Source organism: Chlamydotis macqueenii, chromosome 21 (assembly GCF_036417535.1).
Source record: "Chlamydotis macqueenii isolate bChlMac1 chromosome 21, bChlMac1.mat, whole genome shotgun sequence".
Taxonomy (NCBI): domain Eukaryota; kingdom Metazoa; phylum Chordata; class Aves; order Otidiformes; family Otididae; genus Chlamydotis; species Chlamydotis macqueenii.
In genome coordinates this window covers 8,433,926-8,450,931 of record NC_141576.1, presented here as the reverse complement: position 1 = coordinate 8,450,931, position 17,006 = coordinate 8,433,926, and the positions used below count along the sequence as shown (strand labels likewise).

The following is a 17,006-nucleotide window of genomic DNA, read 5'->3' as shown; positions in this document are numbered from 1 at the left end:
GCCGGAGCAGTTTCATGAAGGACTGTGGTGTATGGGCGGGACCCCACACTGGAGCAGGGAAGGAATGTGAGGAGTTCTTCCCCCGACCAGGAAGCAGCGGTGTAAAACAACGTGTGATGAACTGACTGCAACCCCCATTCCCTCTTCCCCCCTGTGCCGCTCGGGGGGGAAGGTGGTAGATATAATGTTAAGCTTGGGAAGAGGGAGGGGTGGATGGAGGTTATCTTGTTCTCTGTCTCATTATCCTGCTGTTTGTAGTAATAAATGAATAGTTTTCCCCAAGTCAAGTCTGTTTTGCCCGTAATGGTAACTTTAAGGATTTTCTCCCTGTCCTTATCTCAAATCTTGAGCTGTTTTTTCCTTATATCATCTCCCTCTATTCTCTCAGAGGGTGGGGGGAGTGAGAGAGAGACTACGTAGTCTGGTCCTGATCAGGGCTGAACTATAACAATGAGCAGGTCCTGCTCTCCACCCTCCAGTCCATTAACACCTTAGCTCTTCCCGCAAAAAGCCTCGTGCATCCCCGCTGTTTCCTGCTTCTGCCAGAGCAAACATCATCTTGCCTGGCAAGTGCTTGCCTGGCACTTGGCATCCTTATCCGGAGCACCTTACCTCCACGGCATGTCACCCTGAGACCTGTCTGTGTCTCTGCTGTCTTCTCTTTGGAGCATTTTCCCCCTAGGCAGCTCTATCTTCCCTGTAGCATCCCTTGTACGTGCAGGTATACGCTGCCCAAGGTGCACCTCCACACTGGTCCCATGCTCTGCCATTCCCAATGCGTTCCAGCAGCCCTGGCTCTGCCTGAACCTCTGATTCTTTTCCAGGGCCTCCCTCTGCTCCTGTGAACCTCATCTCCAGTGTAAATGGCACCTCGGTGACGCTGGAGTGGGGCCCGCCCCTGGATAAGGGGGGGCGTGCTGACATCGTCTACAACGTGGTCTGCAGGCGCTGCGCGGGGGGCGCTGGCCAGTGCGAGGCGTGCGGCAGCGGGATCCGCTTCGTGCCCCGGCAGATGAGCCTGGTGCAGGGAGCGCTGACAGTGACCAACCTCCTGGCCCACACCAACTACTCCTTTTGGGTGGAGGCCGTCAACGGCGTGTCTGACCTCAGCCTGGAGTCCAGGAGAGCCGCAGTCGCCAACATCACAACAAACCAGGCAGGTAGGAGGAGCAGACACCTCCCCCAAGTCTTTGCCTGTGTGGGTGATGCTGATGTTGCTCCGATGTTGCTCCAGCCAGTATCTGCAGGAGGCAGAACTTACCCTAGCAGCCAAGGATTGGTTTGGTGATGGGCATGGGACCCGCAGCAGATGTGACCCCTGTCCTCTCTGCTGCTGAGGTGGGTTCAGGGAGCCAGAGTGGGCTTGAGACCAGCTGCTGCCCAAGGCACCTCTTACCCTCCTCTGGTCCAGAGTATCCTTTTCCATCCTCCTTTCCCTCCACTTCAGCCTGCAGCAGCTGGTGGAAGCTCTTTTTTCTGCAGGAGACAGAGGGCACGGAGAACACTTGTTTATTGACAGGAACACTAAGTGGAGCATGAGTCTTTCAGACCGTTCCTCCAGCCTCCTGTCCCTTCCCAAAGGGCCAAGCAGCAGTTCATGCTCTGCTGTTAGCTCACACCAATGCCAGCCCCTGGCAGGTGACAGCAACATTTGCGGGGAAAAGTCTCTCTCATGCATATCTCATCTTTGCAAATCCCTTGCTGTAAAGTGCTCTTTTCCCAGGAAATACTTCTGAGCAGCGCTCTAGCCCAGGTGGGCCAGGACCTTGCTCCAGGGTCCCTAGGCATCTCCCCAGAGCAGAGCCCAGCTAAGCCCCTTTCCACGGAGCATGCTGTAGGCAAAGGGGACAGGGCAGGGACTGACCCTCCTCGTTAATCCTCCGAGTTGAATATGAGCCCATAGGATCTTCCCATGATGCTGAGCCCCTTCTGCTCTCACGGTGGTGGTGCCAGCAGGAGAAACCCAGGGAAGCCTCACTGGGTTAGCTCATGGCTGGCACAACATCAAGGCCCTTTTGTTGCTAATGACTACCCGCAGCAGTTTTTCAGCCCTCTGCCGAGCCTGCGTGGAAATGACTGAGTCCTGCTGGCTGGCTCCTGCCTGATCCCTCCAAGTGCTGACGAGCAGCATCAGCCTGATGCCTTGCAGGGGGATGCTCTTGGGAAGGGCTGAATATTCTCATTTCAGCCTCTCTGCTGGAAAATGGATACTGAGCAGGTGCTGCGAAACCAGTGGGGTTGGGAATTCGGTAGCCATTGGAGTTTAGCTGCAGTGCCTGCGCAGTGCTCCAGCTGCTGCACACCACAGAGCATCCCTGCCCACCAGGACAGGCTGAGGGACTCCTGCCATCTGCTTGGGTGGCTTGCCCATGCTGAGCACTGGTCACTCGTGTCCCCCCAGCCCCGGGTGGCTGAGCAGGGCAGGCGCAGGTGCAGCAGAGATGCCCTGGGGCTGTTTGGAGAGATGGTATTGCACGTGCCTGCAGGGTTTAGCTGATTTCCTCCATCCCACCCAGTCCCAGCTCCCTGGGGTCTTGTGTCCAGACAATGATTTCTGCTTCTCAGAGGAGTCAGCCCAAAGACGAACTGAGCTATAATGACTGTCTTCCCTGGGTGCCCCACTGCTACTGCAGCCCCTGTGACTTCTTTTGGTCTCTGTGCTGCCCCAGCAACACCCATGGCAGACAGCAGCTACATCATCCCCAGAGCTGCCACATCCTGATTTTCATCCTGCCGTTAGGGTCATCAGGGGTGCCTGACCCCTTCCCATGAGTTGGACCCAATGGCTGACACTTTCTGGGGTCCTTCCAGGGGGTGTTTCCCAGTGGGAAAAGAGGTTGGTGAGTTGGCTCCTCCAGCTGTGGCAGCTACAATTTGGACATGGCAGGTACAAGGACCAATTCACAGGCTCCCAGCCCAGGCCAGGCAGATGGCAAATATCTCAGGGCAGGAGAGCAGCCCCAGGGCACCTTTAGTCCCTGATCACCCCTCTGGGCCTTTGCCATCTCCCTTTTCCCACTTCCCCTGCCCCTGTCCCCCTTCCCCAGATGGGGCAGGAGTGGTCAGGGTCCTGCTGGGGATGTCCACGACCTGCAGCCCTGCAGCCCCTTCTCCTTTCTGGCTCCAGATCAAAGTGAAGCACCAGTCTCCCTCCTGCCTGTGCTGGAACAGTGCCCTCCTCTTTCATCTCCTCAGAGCCTGCTCACTCCATGGAAAAGTGATTGAGGCAACTGAAGGGAACAAAAGCCTGTTTGCAAGCCCCTTCACAGCCCCCTCATCTCCACATGGCTTTAATTAAAACAGAAACATAGTTTAAACCAGGGGTCCTGCATGGGGCTCCGGTTCCACCCTCCCCTGCTGCTGTGTCCTGCTGCCCCTTGCCATGCAGGACCCCCACCAGCAGGCACCTAACACCCTACCATCTGCATCCCCAGCCCCGTCCCAGGTGGTGGTGGTCCAACAGGAAAGCACGGGCCAGAACAGCGTCACCTTGCTGTGGCAAGAGCCTGACCAGCCCAATGGCATCATCCTGGAGTATGAGATCAAGTACTACGAGAAGGTAACACTGAGCTTGCTCCCGCAAATCGGTCACAGCACGGTGGATTTAGACAGAGGCACGGCACGGTTTAACTCCTGCTGGTGCAATTGCTGCTGTCAGCCAGCCTTGCACAAAGGAGTATTTTGGAAGACTTTGTGGTTGCCGTGCTGATGCAGCAAGGTGTTTGGTGTGGCTTTTCCACAGGACAAGGAAACGCAGAGCTATTCAACTCTGAAATCCAAGGGCACCACTGCCACCATCTCTGGGCTCAAGCCTGCAACCCGCTACATCTTCCAGGTTCGGGCTCGCACCTCCGCTGGCTGCGGGAGGTTCAGTCAGACTGTGGAGGTGGAAACGGGGAAGCCAGGTGAGTGTGTGCAGTTGTGGGACATGGGAAGTGTGGGGCAGGGAGCATGGGGGATGGCAATGCCCTTGTCCATAGCAATTCTGCCTTTGCATGGAGGAAGAGAGACTGGAGGCACATCTCCTGGGATTTCGGCCTGTGAGACTTGCTTGAGATTGCCCTCCTGAGAAGTGTTTATGCATTAGAAAGAAGAGAGAGGAAGGATGTAGCAGTTAGGGCAGAGAAGGTCTGGTGAGGTCCTGGGGCTCCAGACTCCTCTCTGCATGGGTTTGCTGTATCCCTATGGCCTTCCCATGTGCAAATGGTCCCTGTACACTGGAAGAGCCCCAGAGATGGGGCTGGTTGGGGAATGGTGCTTTATCTTTGAAAAACATGACCCTAGTGGCGTAGGTGAGTTTCTGAGCACAGCGGAGCACTCCTCACTCCAGCTCACCTGCTTCTTCCAGTGTCCCTCCGGTATGACACAATGACGATTGTCTGGATCTGCCTGACACTCATCACTGGCCTCGTCACATTGCTGGTGGTCCTAATTTGCAAGAAGAGGTAAGTGTTTTCTGAAGGTCAGTGCGGCTTGTCACCAAGCAGGCCAGGAGCGATGGGAGAACGTGGGTGCAACTTTTTTCCTCTCAGTTTGTCTTGAGCTTCCATAGGTCAGAGGTTAATAAGCAACCAAAAGACTTTGTTTAGAAGTCACCATGCTTCCACTTTCCCTGAAGCAGAACCAATCTCCGGACCTTGTCCTCATGCCAGCAGGCTGAATAGCAATAGCAACAGCAATGCCATAGCAATACCAGTACCACTACTGCTACCAGCATGAGGGCTGACTGGATGGGCTGGGGCTAGGTCAGGAGTGGAAAGAGCTCTTTTCTGTCAGAGAGGTCTAAGGAGGACTGGCTGAGCCAGGCACATGAAGCCACTGCCCAGAGGACATGAAAGGGCCACAGCTTTTAGCACTGCCAAGCCTTGGAAAGCACCTGGAAAGTGCCTTGCTCCAGGCCAAAGCGTCAGTCCAGCAAGACGCAGGGATGCAGCTGGTGCAAGGCCAAGTGTGAGCTCCAGCTCCTTCTGGGTTGCCCAGAGCCCTGGCGGGCACTGCCTTCCACACTGCCTTTGGGCTGCTTGTGGGAGCACAGGACAGGAGCACCTCTTCTCACCCTTGTGTCTCCATGGCAGGCACTGTGGGTACAGCAAGGCTTTCCAGGACTCTGACGAGGAGAAGATGCATTATCAGAATGGGCAAGGTAGGACCCTCTCTGCTGCTGCCCCTGGAGTGTGAAGGACCTCTGCCCTGTGGATGGGCAGGGACTTGGACCATTATCCCCTGGCACTGCTGTGGTTTCCAGGAGGAGGGGTTTTGACCACTGACTGCTTCTGGGGATGTGTCTAAGAGAGCTGAGCAGGGGCTCTGATCCCAGGGGCATCCTGGTAATGGGGTTCAAAGGTACACAGTGTGAGATGAGACTGTAGCACATTCATCTCAGACAGTAGCAGGCCAGAAGAGTGGAAAATTCTTCACAGGCAATGGGTGAGGGGGTGATGGACTGGGACAATCCCATGGAGAAGACCTGGGCAGCCAAGTCCTAGACTGTTCTGAGAGCACTGCTGTGCCAAAGAATGCCTCGGGTTTCCTTGGGGCTGGAACCTCTGTGGCCCCTCAGCATGTCAGCCCAAGAAATCCTACCTCTGCCTATCCTCTGCCTGGCTGCTGGGTACCCCTTCTTCTTGGCAGGGCTGCCTGAAAGAGCTTATCTCCTCTCTCCCCTTTGCAACCTGGCAGTGAAGTTCCCCACCTCCAAGTTCTATGTGGACCCCCACACATATGAGGACCCCTGCCAAGCCGTGCACGAGTTCACCCGTGAAATCGAGGCCTCCCGAATCAAGATCGAGAAGATCATTGGGTCTGGTGAGTCCCTGGGCATTAAATAATCTCTTTAGAGGCAGCCTGGTGTGAATGGAGCATGCGTGCCAGCGGATGGAGTGATCCTGGTCCTGATGGGTCGGTGCAAGAAGCCCCATGCTCTCACCTTCCCTTACTTTGCAGGGGAGTCTGGAGAGGTGTGCTACGGCCGCCTGAAGCTGCCGGGGAAGAGGGAGATTCCTGTGGCCATCAAGGCACTGAAGGCAGGCTACACGGAGAAGCAGAGACGGGACTTCCTGAGTGAAGCCAGCATCATGGCGCAGTTCGACCACCCCAACGTCATCCACCTGGAGGGGGTGGTGACCAGGAGTATGTGGCTGTGGGATTGGGACCCTGTGGTGGGGCAGAGCTGGAATGTATCTTGCTGAGGGCACCCTGAGAGATGGGAGTCAGGGATCACTTTGGGTGTAGTCCATCCTTCAGCTGCCCCAGTTGCTCACTTGTCAGGTGTCCATTGAAAGGGTCCCCTCCATCCCACCCCTTCACGTTGTCTTACAGGACAAACTTTCCATGCGACAGTTCCTCACCTTGCTCTGCAGTGCACCCCAGGTCAGGGTTATTGGATTAGGAGACATCCTACCTGTTAACATTTATTTTAAAGGCTGCCTGTATTGAATCACAATTTGAAGTCTTCCTTCAAAAAGGCATATTCTGATGCAAAGTGTTATGCTAATGGCATGCAAATTTCAGCAGGATAATGAAGCTGACCTAGCCACTGCAATACCACCTGGAGGGAGGGGTAAGTGTTGGGGTTATTGCCACATCCCCAACATCATGCCCGTCCTGCACTGTACAGGGGTGAGACAGCTCTGTGGGGCTGTGGGAGACCCATGGGCCTGAATTCGTGTCTCTTCCAGTAAAAGCCTAGCGCTGGGCTTCCCGGAGGAATGTGACTTCTCTGCTAACTTGACCTCCCTTGTCTTCTGCAGGCAAATTGGTAATGATTGTTACTGAATACATGGAGAACGGCTCGCTAGACACCTTTCTCAGGGTAAGGAGCTCTCTTGTATTTTTATTCATTCATTGCACATCCCCCAGGCTGAGTGACTGGAGAAGAGGCTGATTCCTGCTCCTCAGCCTCACGGCGACTGCAACTCCAGAGCGGCGTGCTTTGGGCTCTCACCTCTCCTGCAGACACCAGCTCCAGAGCATTGCAGCCGGCTCCCCACGATGGTACTGCAAAGGCAGGGGCACCTGCCTGAGCGGTGTGTCAGAGGCAGTGGGAGCAGGAGGTGGGTTGGGGGGGACAGGAGAGAGCCACTGGGGTTAAAGGAGGCACTAAGCCAAGAATGAGTGGTACTATGGGGATAGTTTAACGAGAGCAGTGTCAACAGGATGCTGGTGAAAACCACAAATGAACTCTGCGTTATTTCCTCTCCAGAAACATGATGGGCAATTCACCATCATCCAGCTGGTGGGCATGTTGCGCGGCATTGGAGCGGGCATGAGGTACCTGTCTGACCTGGGCTATGTGCACCGGGACCTGGCTGCCCGCAACATTCTGGTGAACAGCAACCTGGTCTGCAAAGTGTCTGATTTTGGCCTCTCACGCATCCTGGAGGATGATCCTGATGCTGCGTACACCACCACGGTGTGTAGCTCCTAGAGGTGCAGTCTCATTGATCCTTACCGACCATGATTGCCCTAGGCCACTGACAGATAGAAAAGTTAGACACTGTCAGGTCAAGATAGACAGGATAGGAATGGAGATATTCACCTCACCACTGCTACCTGGACCGAGGGCATGAACCCAAAGAGCTTTATGCATTGTCCTTTACACCGGGACATACCTGAACTGAAGTGTGCAGCGAACAAAGAAAAGAAGGGTAGGAGAGCAGGGAGCTGATAAAACCTCCCCACCCAACAGCTCCTGTGGGCATGTGTGGCCCACTGCACAGGGGCACTCCCATGTCCCTACTGCAGCCCTTCCCTAGACTGCATAGCTCCATCCACTCCTTCAGTTGTCCTAGAGCCACCAGTCAGAAGGTGCGTGTTATCATAGAATCATAGAATATCTCAAGTTAGAAGGCACCCATAAGCATCATCAACTCCCTGCTCCTCACAGGGAGTCAGCCCTGCCCTTTAATTCAACAAGTCCTCCTCTTCAGTGCTTGCCTGCCAAAGCCATAATGGACAGGGTGCACATGCCATCTCTCTCCTCGTCTGTTACACTGAACAAGTCAGACTCTCTGCCCAGGGTCAGCTCCACGCTCTTGTGCTGTGATAGCCCTTGGCTCCATCTCATCACCTTGAATTCCTCTCTCTTGAGTGCTAAGGGGAAGAATTGCTCATGGAGAAGGCCTTGTAAAACAACACAGCTTTCTCCTTGCTCCAGTGCAAATGCCTTGAAGTCATCCTTCAAGTACACCTCTGGCACTGTCTTGTACAGATTGCCTCCTCAGTCCTTTCCAGAAGACACCATCCCAGTGTATTGCTTGTCTAATCCGCTGTCCCAGCTGCGGAAAGGTAGGGATGCCTGATCCCTGCATGCTCTGAGCCTCCACTGTTGCTCGCTTTTTCAGGGGGGGAAGATCCCCATCCGCTGGACGGCTCCAGAAGCCATCGCATACCGCAAGTTCTCCTCGGCTAGCGATGTGTGGAGCTACGGCATCGTCATGTGGGAGGTGCTGGCCTACGGCGAGCGCCCGTACTGGAACATGACCAACCGGGATGTGAGTGGATGCGGGGCAGCATGGCGGCAAGCCTGCCTCTCCTCCTGCCCTCCCCCAGGCGAGGGAGGGGACTGGGGAAAAGGGACCCAAAAAGCAGCCCTTGCCTCTCCTCACATCCTTACAGGGCTGTGCGCAGTGTGCTTGTCCCCTTGGGGGGAACATCCATGCGTTTCTCATCATCGCCTTTCCCCTTGCAGCACCGTGGCTCCTGGCTGTACCTGCCTGTCTGCACTATGGGTGCTGCTCAGTACAAGCCTTTCTGCTGGCTGGGGAGCTTCAGCAAGTGCTGTGCCACCTTCCCCATTCCCTGGAAGGGGTCAGGGCTTCCCTAGGATGGCTGCAGCCCCGCTGCGTTAGCCTGCCAGTCCCTCCTGCACCCAGTGCACGGGTCCATCCCTTCCACTGCCCGTGTGTGGCTGCTGAGAGCCCCAGGCTTGCACTGTTCGGCAGTAGGCTTTGGGCTGGTCAGAGTTAGGGGGAGCCACTCTTACAGCCAGACTAGCACAAAAACTGTGGCAAAATGTACATTATGTTCCTGTCTAAAACCTGGGAGCAAAATTTCAAAAAAGAGGCAATAAAATTAGTATTTCTACTCTGCAGAACCACAGGACTCCCTTTTTTTCCCTTCGGGGACTATAAACCTATCTGCCTTCTCCCTGCTCTGGGAGTCCTGAGGGTTCCCTCTCTCCCCAGTGTTTTTATTACTTGAGAAAGTGGCTTTGGTGACAGCAGGGCATGGATGCGGTGGCTTACATACCTCCTCTGCACAGTTCCTTCGAGCAGAGTTTCCTCCAGCCTCGCTGAGCGGTGGCGAACACTGGTGCTAGAACAACTGAATGTGAGCGCAGCTCTCGTGGCTTGTCTGCCGGGGGGAAGCCGCAGTATTTTAGGCCTGTTGGACCACTTAATGAATCTGCTGTCATAGCAGTGATTTCTTGTATGTGTACGGTATCCAGCCTGCTTCCAGCTCTCTGCAGAGACTGTACACAGCTCACTGGCAATGCACTTGTCATTTGGCGTGAATCCTGTGTACACCCACCCTGCTTCCCCATCTGACAGCCACAGCAGCTCATGCACCAGGGATCTTCTCCGTGCGCTGCTGTCTGGGGTGCTTGGAGCCGGGCAGGAGTGGAGCTCCACTTCACCATGTGGCTTCCTTCCAGGTCATTAACTCAGTGGAGGAAGGCTACCGCCTGCCTGCCCCCATGGGCTGCCCCACAGCCCTGCACCAGCTCATGCTGGATTGCTGGCAGAAGGACCGCAGCGAGAGGCCACGCTTCTCCCAGATTGTGGGCATCCTGGACAAGCTCATCCGCAACCCCAACAACTTGAAGTGCACAGCCACCGTGAACCGGTAAGGGCTTCCTGAGCCACCGTGGCGAGCAGGGTTTGACAGCTGATCCTGGGCAGAGCATGTGGGTTGCAGCGAATAAGGGATATTTCTGTCCAACTCTAGCAGCAGGGGCTTCCCTGCAGCCATGCACATGCGTGGGGTTGGTGGACGTAGGTTGTGGTGGGCAGTGGGAAGCATCCTGCATTTCACTGCCTTGCTCCCACCATGGCATCCCCATGCCAGGGCCTGGACAAGCATGTGCAGCAGTGCCCACACAGCAGTGTGCCTGCCTTTACCAGCCTGCAAGGGCTCTCTGTCCTGCCATCCCTCACAGGGTGACTGGCTCTTTGAGGTGGACCTCACAGTCTGGCCACCTAGGACATCCTGGACTAACCCCTTCCATCTTGCTCCCAGGTTCACCCAAACACCCTTCGACAGGGGTCTCCTCGACCTGGCCAGCTGTCTGACGGTGGAGGACTGGCTGGACTCCATCCGACTGGGGCACTACCGGGACAACTTTGCCATGGCTGGGTACTCCTCCCTGGGCATGGTGATGCGCATGAACATCGAGTGAGTACCAGAGCACAAAAAGCACTGGTTGGGTTCTCCTGCACCAGCCCCGAACAGTGACCATCCTGCCTTGACTTACTTGATCTAGTTGGTCCCTGATGCCGGAGACACACCTCTAAGGAAATGGTGTTGAGATCCAGGACAATGCCCAAAGCTGTGCTGACCCTTGAGAGAAGGTGTGGGACTTGTACTGAGAGGGTGTGAGTGCCAAGTATCTTATGGTGCTCTGTAGTGTCATCATAGATAGTTTGGGTTGTAAGGTGCTTCAGGAGGTCATATAATGCAACGTCCTGATCAAAGCAGGGTCAGATATGAGGTTACCATCTCCTTGCACTTCTCACCTTTGTTTCCCTGCAAAAGTCATGTCTGGGGTAGAGTGTGGCTGTGCCGTATTGCGGAGCTTCTCTGAGTTCACTGGAAACAGATGGAGCTGGGGGGCACCTCAGGGCTTCTTCAGACCCCAGTGCTCTGGGCTGTTTCCCTGCTCAGTGCAGTTAGGCAAGGAGGCACCATCCAGGGCCTCCATGTGAGTCATAGCCAAGCGACCAAGGCTGGGGTAAGTAAGGAGAGCTGGACAAGATGTGTCCCACCACCCATCCTCCTGCTCCTCCTGCTGTAAGCGTCTTGCTCCACCAGCTGTCTCGGGGTCTCCAAGGTGGCTGATGCTCCAAGAGGTACCAGAAAAGAAAGCAACTATACCTTCTTCTACCCTGGGCTTACATTCCCTATCCATTGATGTTAGCGCTAGTGCCAGGACTGGCAACAACCTCTCCTGCCTCTGAGGAGACTTGTTCCCTGTCAAAAGGCGTGGAGCTGCCAGACAGTAGTTCCCATGACTCGGGAAGGACGTGACAGTGCATGCCTTGGTCGAGGTGCGGAAGGTGGGGAAGGAGGCAGTGAAAGGGAAGATGGAGACACGCACGCAGAGGGCTGTCATGTGCATCAATCGGAGGCTATACTTGGGGCCTTTGCTGTGGGATTGAACTGATACTGATACTTGTTTCTCATGCACATCGGTGAAGCTTTTGAATGGGGAAGGCTTGTCATCCATCCATCTTTCTGACTGGGTTATCTGAGGACATCTTGCTAAAACTGAATCCAATTTCAGAGCATTGATCTTGTCACCTACTAGCCTGTCAGGAGTGATCCCTCTCCTGCTCCTGCTTCCCCTCGGGGCTGTCACGGCAGCCCTGTCAGGATGATGTGCCAGAGGGAATGGCAACCTCTCCGTTCCTCAGCAGCAGCAGCCTTGTGCTGATGGGTGAGCAGAGAGGTCCTGGGCTGGTTGGTCTATGGGATGTGCACATGGGGAGGAACAGTGTCTCTCTGGGGCCTGGCACAGGTCCAGCCCATGGGGTGTCTGACAGTGTCCTTGTTTTCCAGGGATGTTCAGAGCTTGGGCATCACCATGATGGGCCACCAGAAGAAGATCCTGAGCAGCATCCAGGCCATGCGATCTCAGCTGCTGAACACAAATGGCCCTAGGAGGCATCTCTGATCATCAGCTTTGCAGACCCGCATCGGGCATTCCTTAACACTTACCCTGGCAAAGGGGCAGCAGGATGGTGAGCAGGAAAAGAGGTGCCAGACTGGGACCTGAAGCCCCACCAGCATCTCTTTGATTTCAACGTCAGTGGAAATGTGACTGTCCAGATACTTCGATGGTCCTGCTGCCTCCTTCCCCCAAATGAAGGGGAGAGCAGCTTTCCAAGCAGGCTAGGGACATACCATGCCACTCTCCATCCTCTGCTGTGTCCCCGTGGGACTAGGGGTGCCCACACAACTATGCAGGACAGGTGGTAACCCCTTCACACAGCGGGACAGTCCCAGCTGCACCTGCAGACGGAGGAGTATCAGACGCAACAGCAATACTAGGAGCAGTGAGACTGGGCTTGCCATGGCACGAAACTCCTTTGGATCTAACAACTGGGGCGTTTGTTGGATCTCTGAACTAAGGAGGGCCCCACAGGCTGCCACGCAGCAGAGACAACCCTGCTCCCAGTACCTCCCAGTTCCAGTGTACTCCAGCCTGGACCTCCTGAACTGCACCAGCCTGCAGGTGACTTCATGGTCCACCTCTACCAAGCCCAGGAGGGCAGGGAACAGAGTACAAACTGGCAGTGCCAGGAATGGCTGGCTCCGTGTGCAGATGAAACTACCCCAGCATGGAGAAGAGGTGGCCAGAGTCTGCTGTCTGGAGCCTCAAGAGGCCTCAGGGTGCTGTAGGAGGCTCTCCACCTCTTCAACCCAGCAGCGCTGCTCCTCTCTGGATCCAGCACAGGCAGCCCTTTTCTGGGACCACAAGCTCAGGTTTCCCCCGTAGCAGAACAACCATCGTGACTTCCCCCAAAGAGTGGAGAGGAGCGGGAGAGTGTGCTTCCATCTCACATGACGGAGACGCTTCTGCCAGACTCTTCTTTGTCCTTATATTGCCCTAGAGAAACCGAAGAGCTGTCCCATTACCACGCTACCTGCCTATGCCCAGGGATGCTGCGTCATCTGCAGAGGAGGGGTCCTGAGCAAGGTTTCCAGCTGCAATCACGCGATTCCACGGCTGGGGACAGGGGCTTTGGGCAAAGAAGATCTTCAGCTCTATGCAGCTGGTGAGCCTGGTGGCTGGGAGGCTGGACTTTCCTCCACAGCTCTCCTCTCTCCTCCACAGGAGCATCTCTCTCAGTGAGCTTGCCTGGTGCGGAGCAGTGGCCTCCAAAGACACATGGAGCTGTTCTGAGAGGCTGAGCTGCCTGCAGAGATGCAGATGTGCCAGGGGTGGGGGGCAAGGCTGCGGGATGGGAAGGTTCCTCTTGGGTGTAAATACAATTTTTTATGGGTTTGGGAACTGCTTTGCTGAAATATGATGTTAAGTACACAAAAATGGTCTCAAAGCACAGAAGCCTCAGTCGTGGGGCTGAATTCACTGCAAAAAATATCTGCTGGGAGCGTGGCTGGGGAGCGGAGGCTCCTGGAGAAGGAGGAGTGCTGGAGGGGAGCCACGCTGACTGCCAGGGACTTACGTGGCCCACAGCATCCTGTCCTTAGCACTGGCACGGTAAATCCAGCATACTCCAATGCAGGTACTGGTAGGATATGGGCTGAGGTCCGTTCCTCTCAGTGCTGTTTGGGCACAAGGAGGGTGGGGGGAGAGTGAAAGCCATTTCTCAGCTGCAATAATCCTGGCTAAATTGGCCGTTCAGGGGCTGACTTAGCTTTCCATCCAGGATGCTCACATCCTGATGGATTCTCTGACTGTGGTGGGCACTTTACTTCTTCCTATGGAAGCTCTTTGTAATGGAGGACAGACGCAATGTGTTGTTTTATTTCTGTTGCACCCTGTGTCTCACACTAAGACCTGTCGCCCACCCTGCAGTCAGCATCATGATGGAGGTCAGCCCGAGTCCTGCAGCACAGGATGGTATGTGCTGGCTGTGTCCTCACTTCCCAACATTTGGGACTTCCTGGAGAGTGAGTCCATTCTGGACAAATTGGGGAGAGCAGAGGTGAGGCCAGTGCCACAGACCTGTGTCCTTGGCGTTTGCAACCCTGGTAATGCGCGCTGTGGGGTCTGAGGTTGGGAGCTGCCAAATTGTCCCTTTCCAGGTGGTTCATGGGTCAGATCCTGCAGCGTGGGGCTGTTGGGCTGCTCCCAGTTGTGGGGATGGTGGAGCAGGGTTTGCCTTTTCTGTTCAGAGTGTGCACCTCTTTCTGGACAATAAAACTCCTTCTTCCATTTCCTTGCCTGTTCTTGTCCCTGTGCTGCAGAGAGCTGCTTCATCACTTGCAGAGAGCGTGAGGGCTTCCACAGCTGCTTCTCAGGCACAAGGCAGCCAGCACAGGGATGCCCAGCTAGCCACCACCTTCCTCCACTCCAGAAAGCCTCCCACACTTGAAGGATGCTTCCCTGGGGAGCAGGGATGTCTGTGGGATTGGACTGCAAGGGCAGGGAAGGGCCAAGAGGCTGATGGATGGTTCATAGGATCCCTGCAGGGAGGTCGCTGTGCTGCAGGCTAGGAGAAGCTTCCCAAAACCACCCAGCCATTGATGTGTAGGGCAGGAGATCACGCAAGCAAGGCAGACCTCGCTTGCCGAGGCTCCTCTGAACCTCAGGGGTCTCTTGCATGTTTTCCCACACCCAGGCTTATCCTGACCTGGAAATTCAGGAATTGTTAAAAAAAAAGCAGGAAAAAAAACCAAAACCCAAAACAGTAAAGCCCTCATCCTTCAAAGTTTGAGCTGAAGTACCTCGTAGGTGGGTTCGCAAAGCGTTGCAGGCGTTTAGCTGTGGTTGCAGCTGCCCTCCAGTGAAGGATTTGCCAGTGTATGAGTGGCAGGGACAAAGACAACACCAGTATTTGCAGGAAAGAGGCATATTTTTCCTGCCATATAAAACCAAAAGAGCACCACAGCGCTGAGTGGGATCGGCTCCATCCACCTCACTGCCTGCTTGCGTGCTGCCAGCCTTTGTGGCCCTTCAGGGATGGAGGTGACTGTCCCCAGGCCCTGCAGCCCTGCTCCACATCCCTGCTACAGAGAAAGGCCAGCCTGGGTCCGCACAGCACTGTGCAGCCCTGTCCTCCCAGTCCTCCTTGCACCAGCTGTCTACGGGCTATTGGATTATCCTGCCATCCAACGTCTCCGTTACTCCCAGCTCCTGCTCTGATCCTTCTTTCCAGGTCCCCTTCCCCGAAGCACTGACCCCCAAGCTAGGCAGGCTGCTTCTGGGGAGTGTCTTCAGCGCTGATGCTCAAGCTCACAAGCCCTGCCCTCTGCTCTCCATGTACGTACCCCATTTTGGTATTTGCATCTCCTGTCACTGCCACCCACAGCACGATGCAGGATGCCTGTTGCCCCTCCTGTGCTCATGTCCCTGACCTGTCCTATCCCGAACCCACCTCCTTTCCCCACCACTTCCCAAACACATCCTCAGGCATCATGTGCCACCTTTCTAGTTTTCTGGAGCCTTTATCTGCCAGTGACTTCAAGAAATACGGTTGGAAGGGACCTCTGAAGGTCACCTCATCCCTCCTGCTCCCTCTGCACACATGTCCAGTGCACACAGCCATACAGGTTCTGCTCAGACCTCGCCCCATCATGCAGACAGGGACAGCAACCATGTCCCACCTCACTCATGGTACATTGCTGGGACTTGCACAGTGGGACAGCCTGGGAATGCTGGGATAATCAGTGTTCACTGAGGACCCACATTTCACTAATTTATTTCAGTTAGGAATAAAGCCAGCATCCACATTGTACAAAATTCTTACATTTCTTACATTGTATAAAATTCCTTACATTTCTCAGTCCCAAAGCAAGCACTCGATCCATGGAAGGCTGGCTGATGCTGTCTCCTTCCCCCAGATATGGGCAGGGGCAGACTGGCGTGCATGGCTCTGCGCGGGCAGGGACTATGTAGTAGCTGCTCCACAGCTACTACAGCATCACCTTGTGAAAGACTACGAGGACCGTGGCTGGGGCATCACCCTACTCACAACCCCCAGGAAGACCAGGCAGGGTTGTGGTATTTTTAACGTCATTTCTTCTGCTTCTGGAAGAAATTGCCATGAAAGTGCAGTCCTGGCAAGGACCAGTCACTGGAGGTTCCTCTCCAGAATGCAGAGCTGCGTTTCCAGACCTTATGCACTGCTCCATATTCCCAAAGCTAAGCCCCACCACAGGCAGTGGCGGTCCAGTCCAACTAGGCTGGGGACAGGTCCGGACCATCCTGATGGCTGAGAGAGGAATGGGCTCTGCAGCAAACCTGTTGTGGAGACAACTTAGGGAACCTCTCCAGCAGAAGGAGATGGGCAAGAGGCAAACTTCCATCCAAGGCGAGATGATGGAAACTCTAGCTTACATATGACAGCAAATAAACACCTTAAATTAGCAAAATAGCCCTCAGGGTTTTCACACCTTCTTAATGTCCTCTGAGAGACTTTTATTCCAACTTGCACAGTTAGGAGCTGATCTTTCCCTTGTAAAACAGCTTTTATTTTCTAGTCACCCCAATATTACCCTAAGCTACCAATAAGTCATCTCTAAAACATTTCATCTACAGCTGTCCAGGCCAAATTTGGCTGTGTCGTTAGTGAGTGAGGCTCCGGGAGCTTTGTGTGCCTGGAGGTGGCAGTCTGGGCTTGCAGAGCCCTTCCTGGAGCCGCCCACCTTAGCTCTGCACCCATGCTCATCTTGTGCCAACTTTGCGCAGGTTCGCAGGGGTCAGATGCACTCTGTGGATGGTGTTAACAGATGGCGAACTCTGCTTCGTATTCACTGATATGATTCCTGTCTGACCACATACCAGATGAGTCTGCCAAGGAAAGCTGTATTCCCAAACCACCTTCTCTTTCTGCTTTTAGCACAGTCGTTTAGCATCATGTCCAAGCAAATTGCTCAGGATAACCTGACGTGAGATAGAAATATCATCCACAACTGCTGTTTTAACCCTTGGAAGGTTCTGCATGGGTTTTGAAGTATCCCACAGGTCACATCTTGGAAATCACAGTGAAGGTGTGAGATAGGAGAGCAGTTTGTCCCAGGATGAGCAGAGACTGACAGAAGTGCCTGCTCTGCAACCCGGGCAGGGTCTCCTCACCTCGAATGAGCTGGATTTGGGG

At 54.8% G+C, this 17,006-nt stretch overlaps 1 protein-coding gene across 1 annotated transcript in view; it reads left to right on the top strand.

The window, feature by feature from the left end:
• The window catches only part of EPHA8 (EPH receptor A8), a 51,581-nt gene extending 37,459 nt beyond the window's left edge, over positions 1–14,122 (top strand). Inside the window, exons 5-17 of the mRNA XM_086764711.1 lie at positions 825–1,160; positions 3,435–3,559; positions 3,743–3,905; positions 4,349–4,445; positions 5,076–5,143; positions 5,680–5,805; positions 5,944–6,129; positions 6,750–6,811; positions 7,202–7,411; positions 8,343–8,492; positions 9,656–9,846; positions 10,240–10,395; positions 11,779–14,122. Coding sequence (XP_086620837.1) covers positions 825–1,160; positions 3,435–3,559; positions 3,743–3,905; positions 4,349–4,445; positions 5,076–5,143; positions 5,680–5,805; positions 5,944–6,129; positions 6,750–6,811; positions 7,202–7,411; positions 8,343–8,492; positions 9,656–9,846; positions 10,240–10,395; positions 11,779–11,893 — 1,985 coding nt within the window. The 3' untranslated portion in view covers positions 11,894–14,122. The remainder of the gene's footprint in view (positions 1–824; positions 1,161–3,434; positions 3,560–3,742; positions 3,906–4,348; positions 4,446–5,075; positions 5,144–5,679; positions 5,806–5,943; positions 6,130–6,749; positions 6,812–7,201; positions 7,412–8,342; positions 8,493–9,655; positions 9,847–10,239; positions 10,396–11,778) is intronic.
• The last annotated feature ends 2,884 nt before the right edge of the window (positions 14,123–17,006 follow it).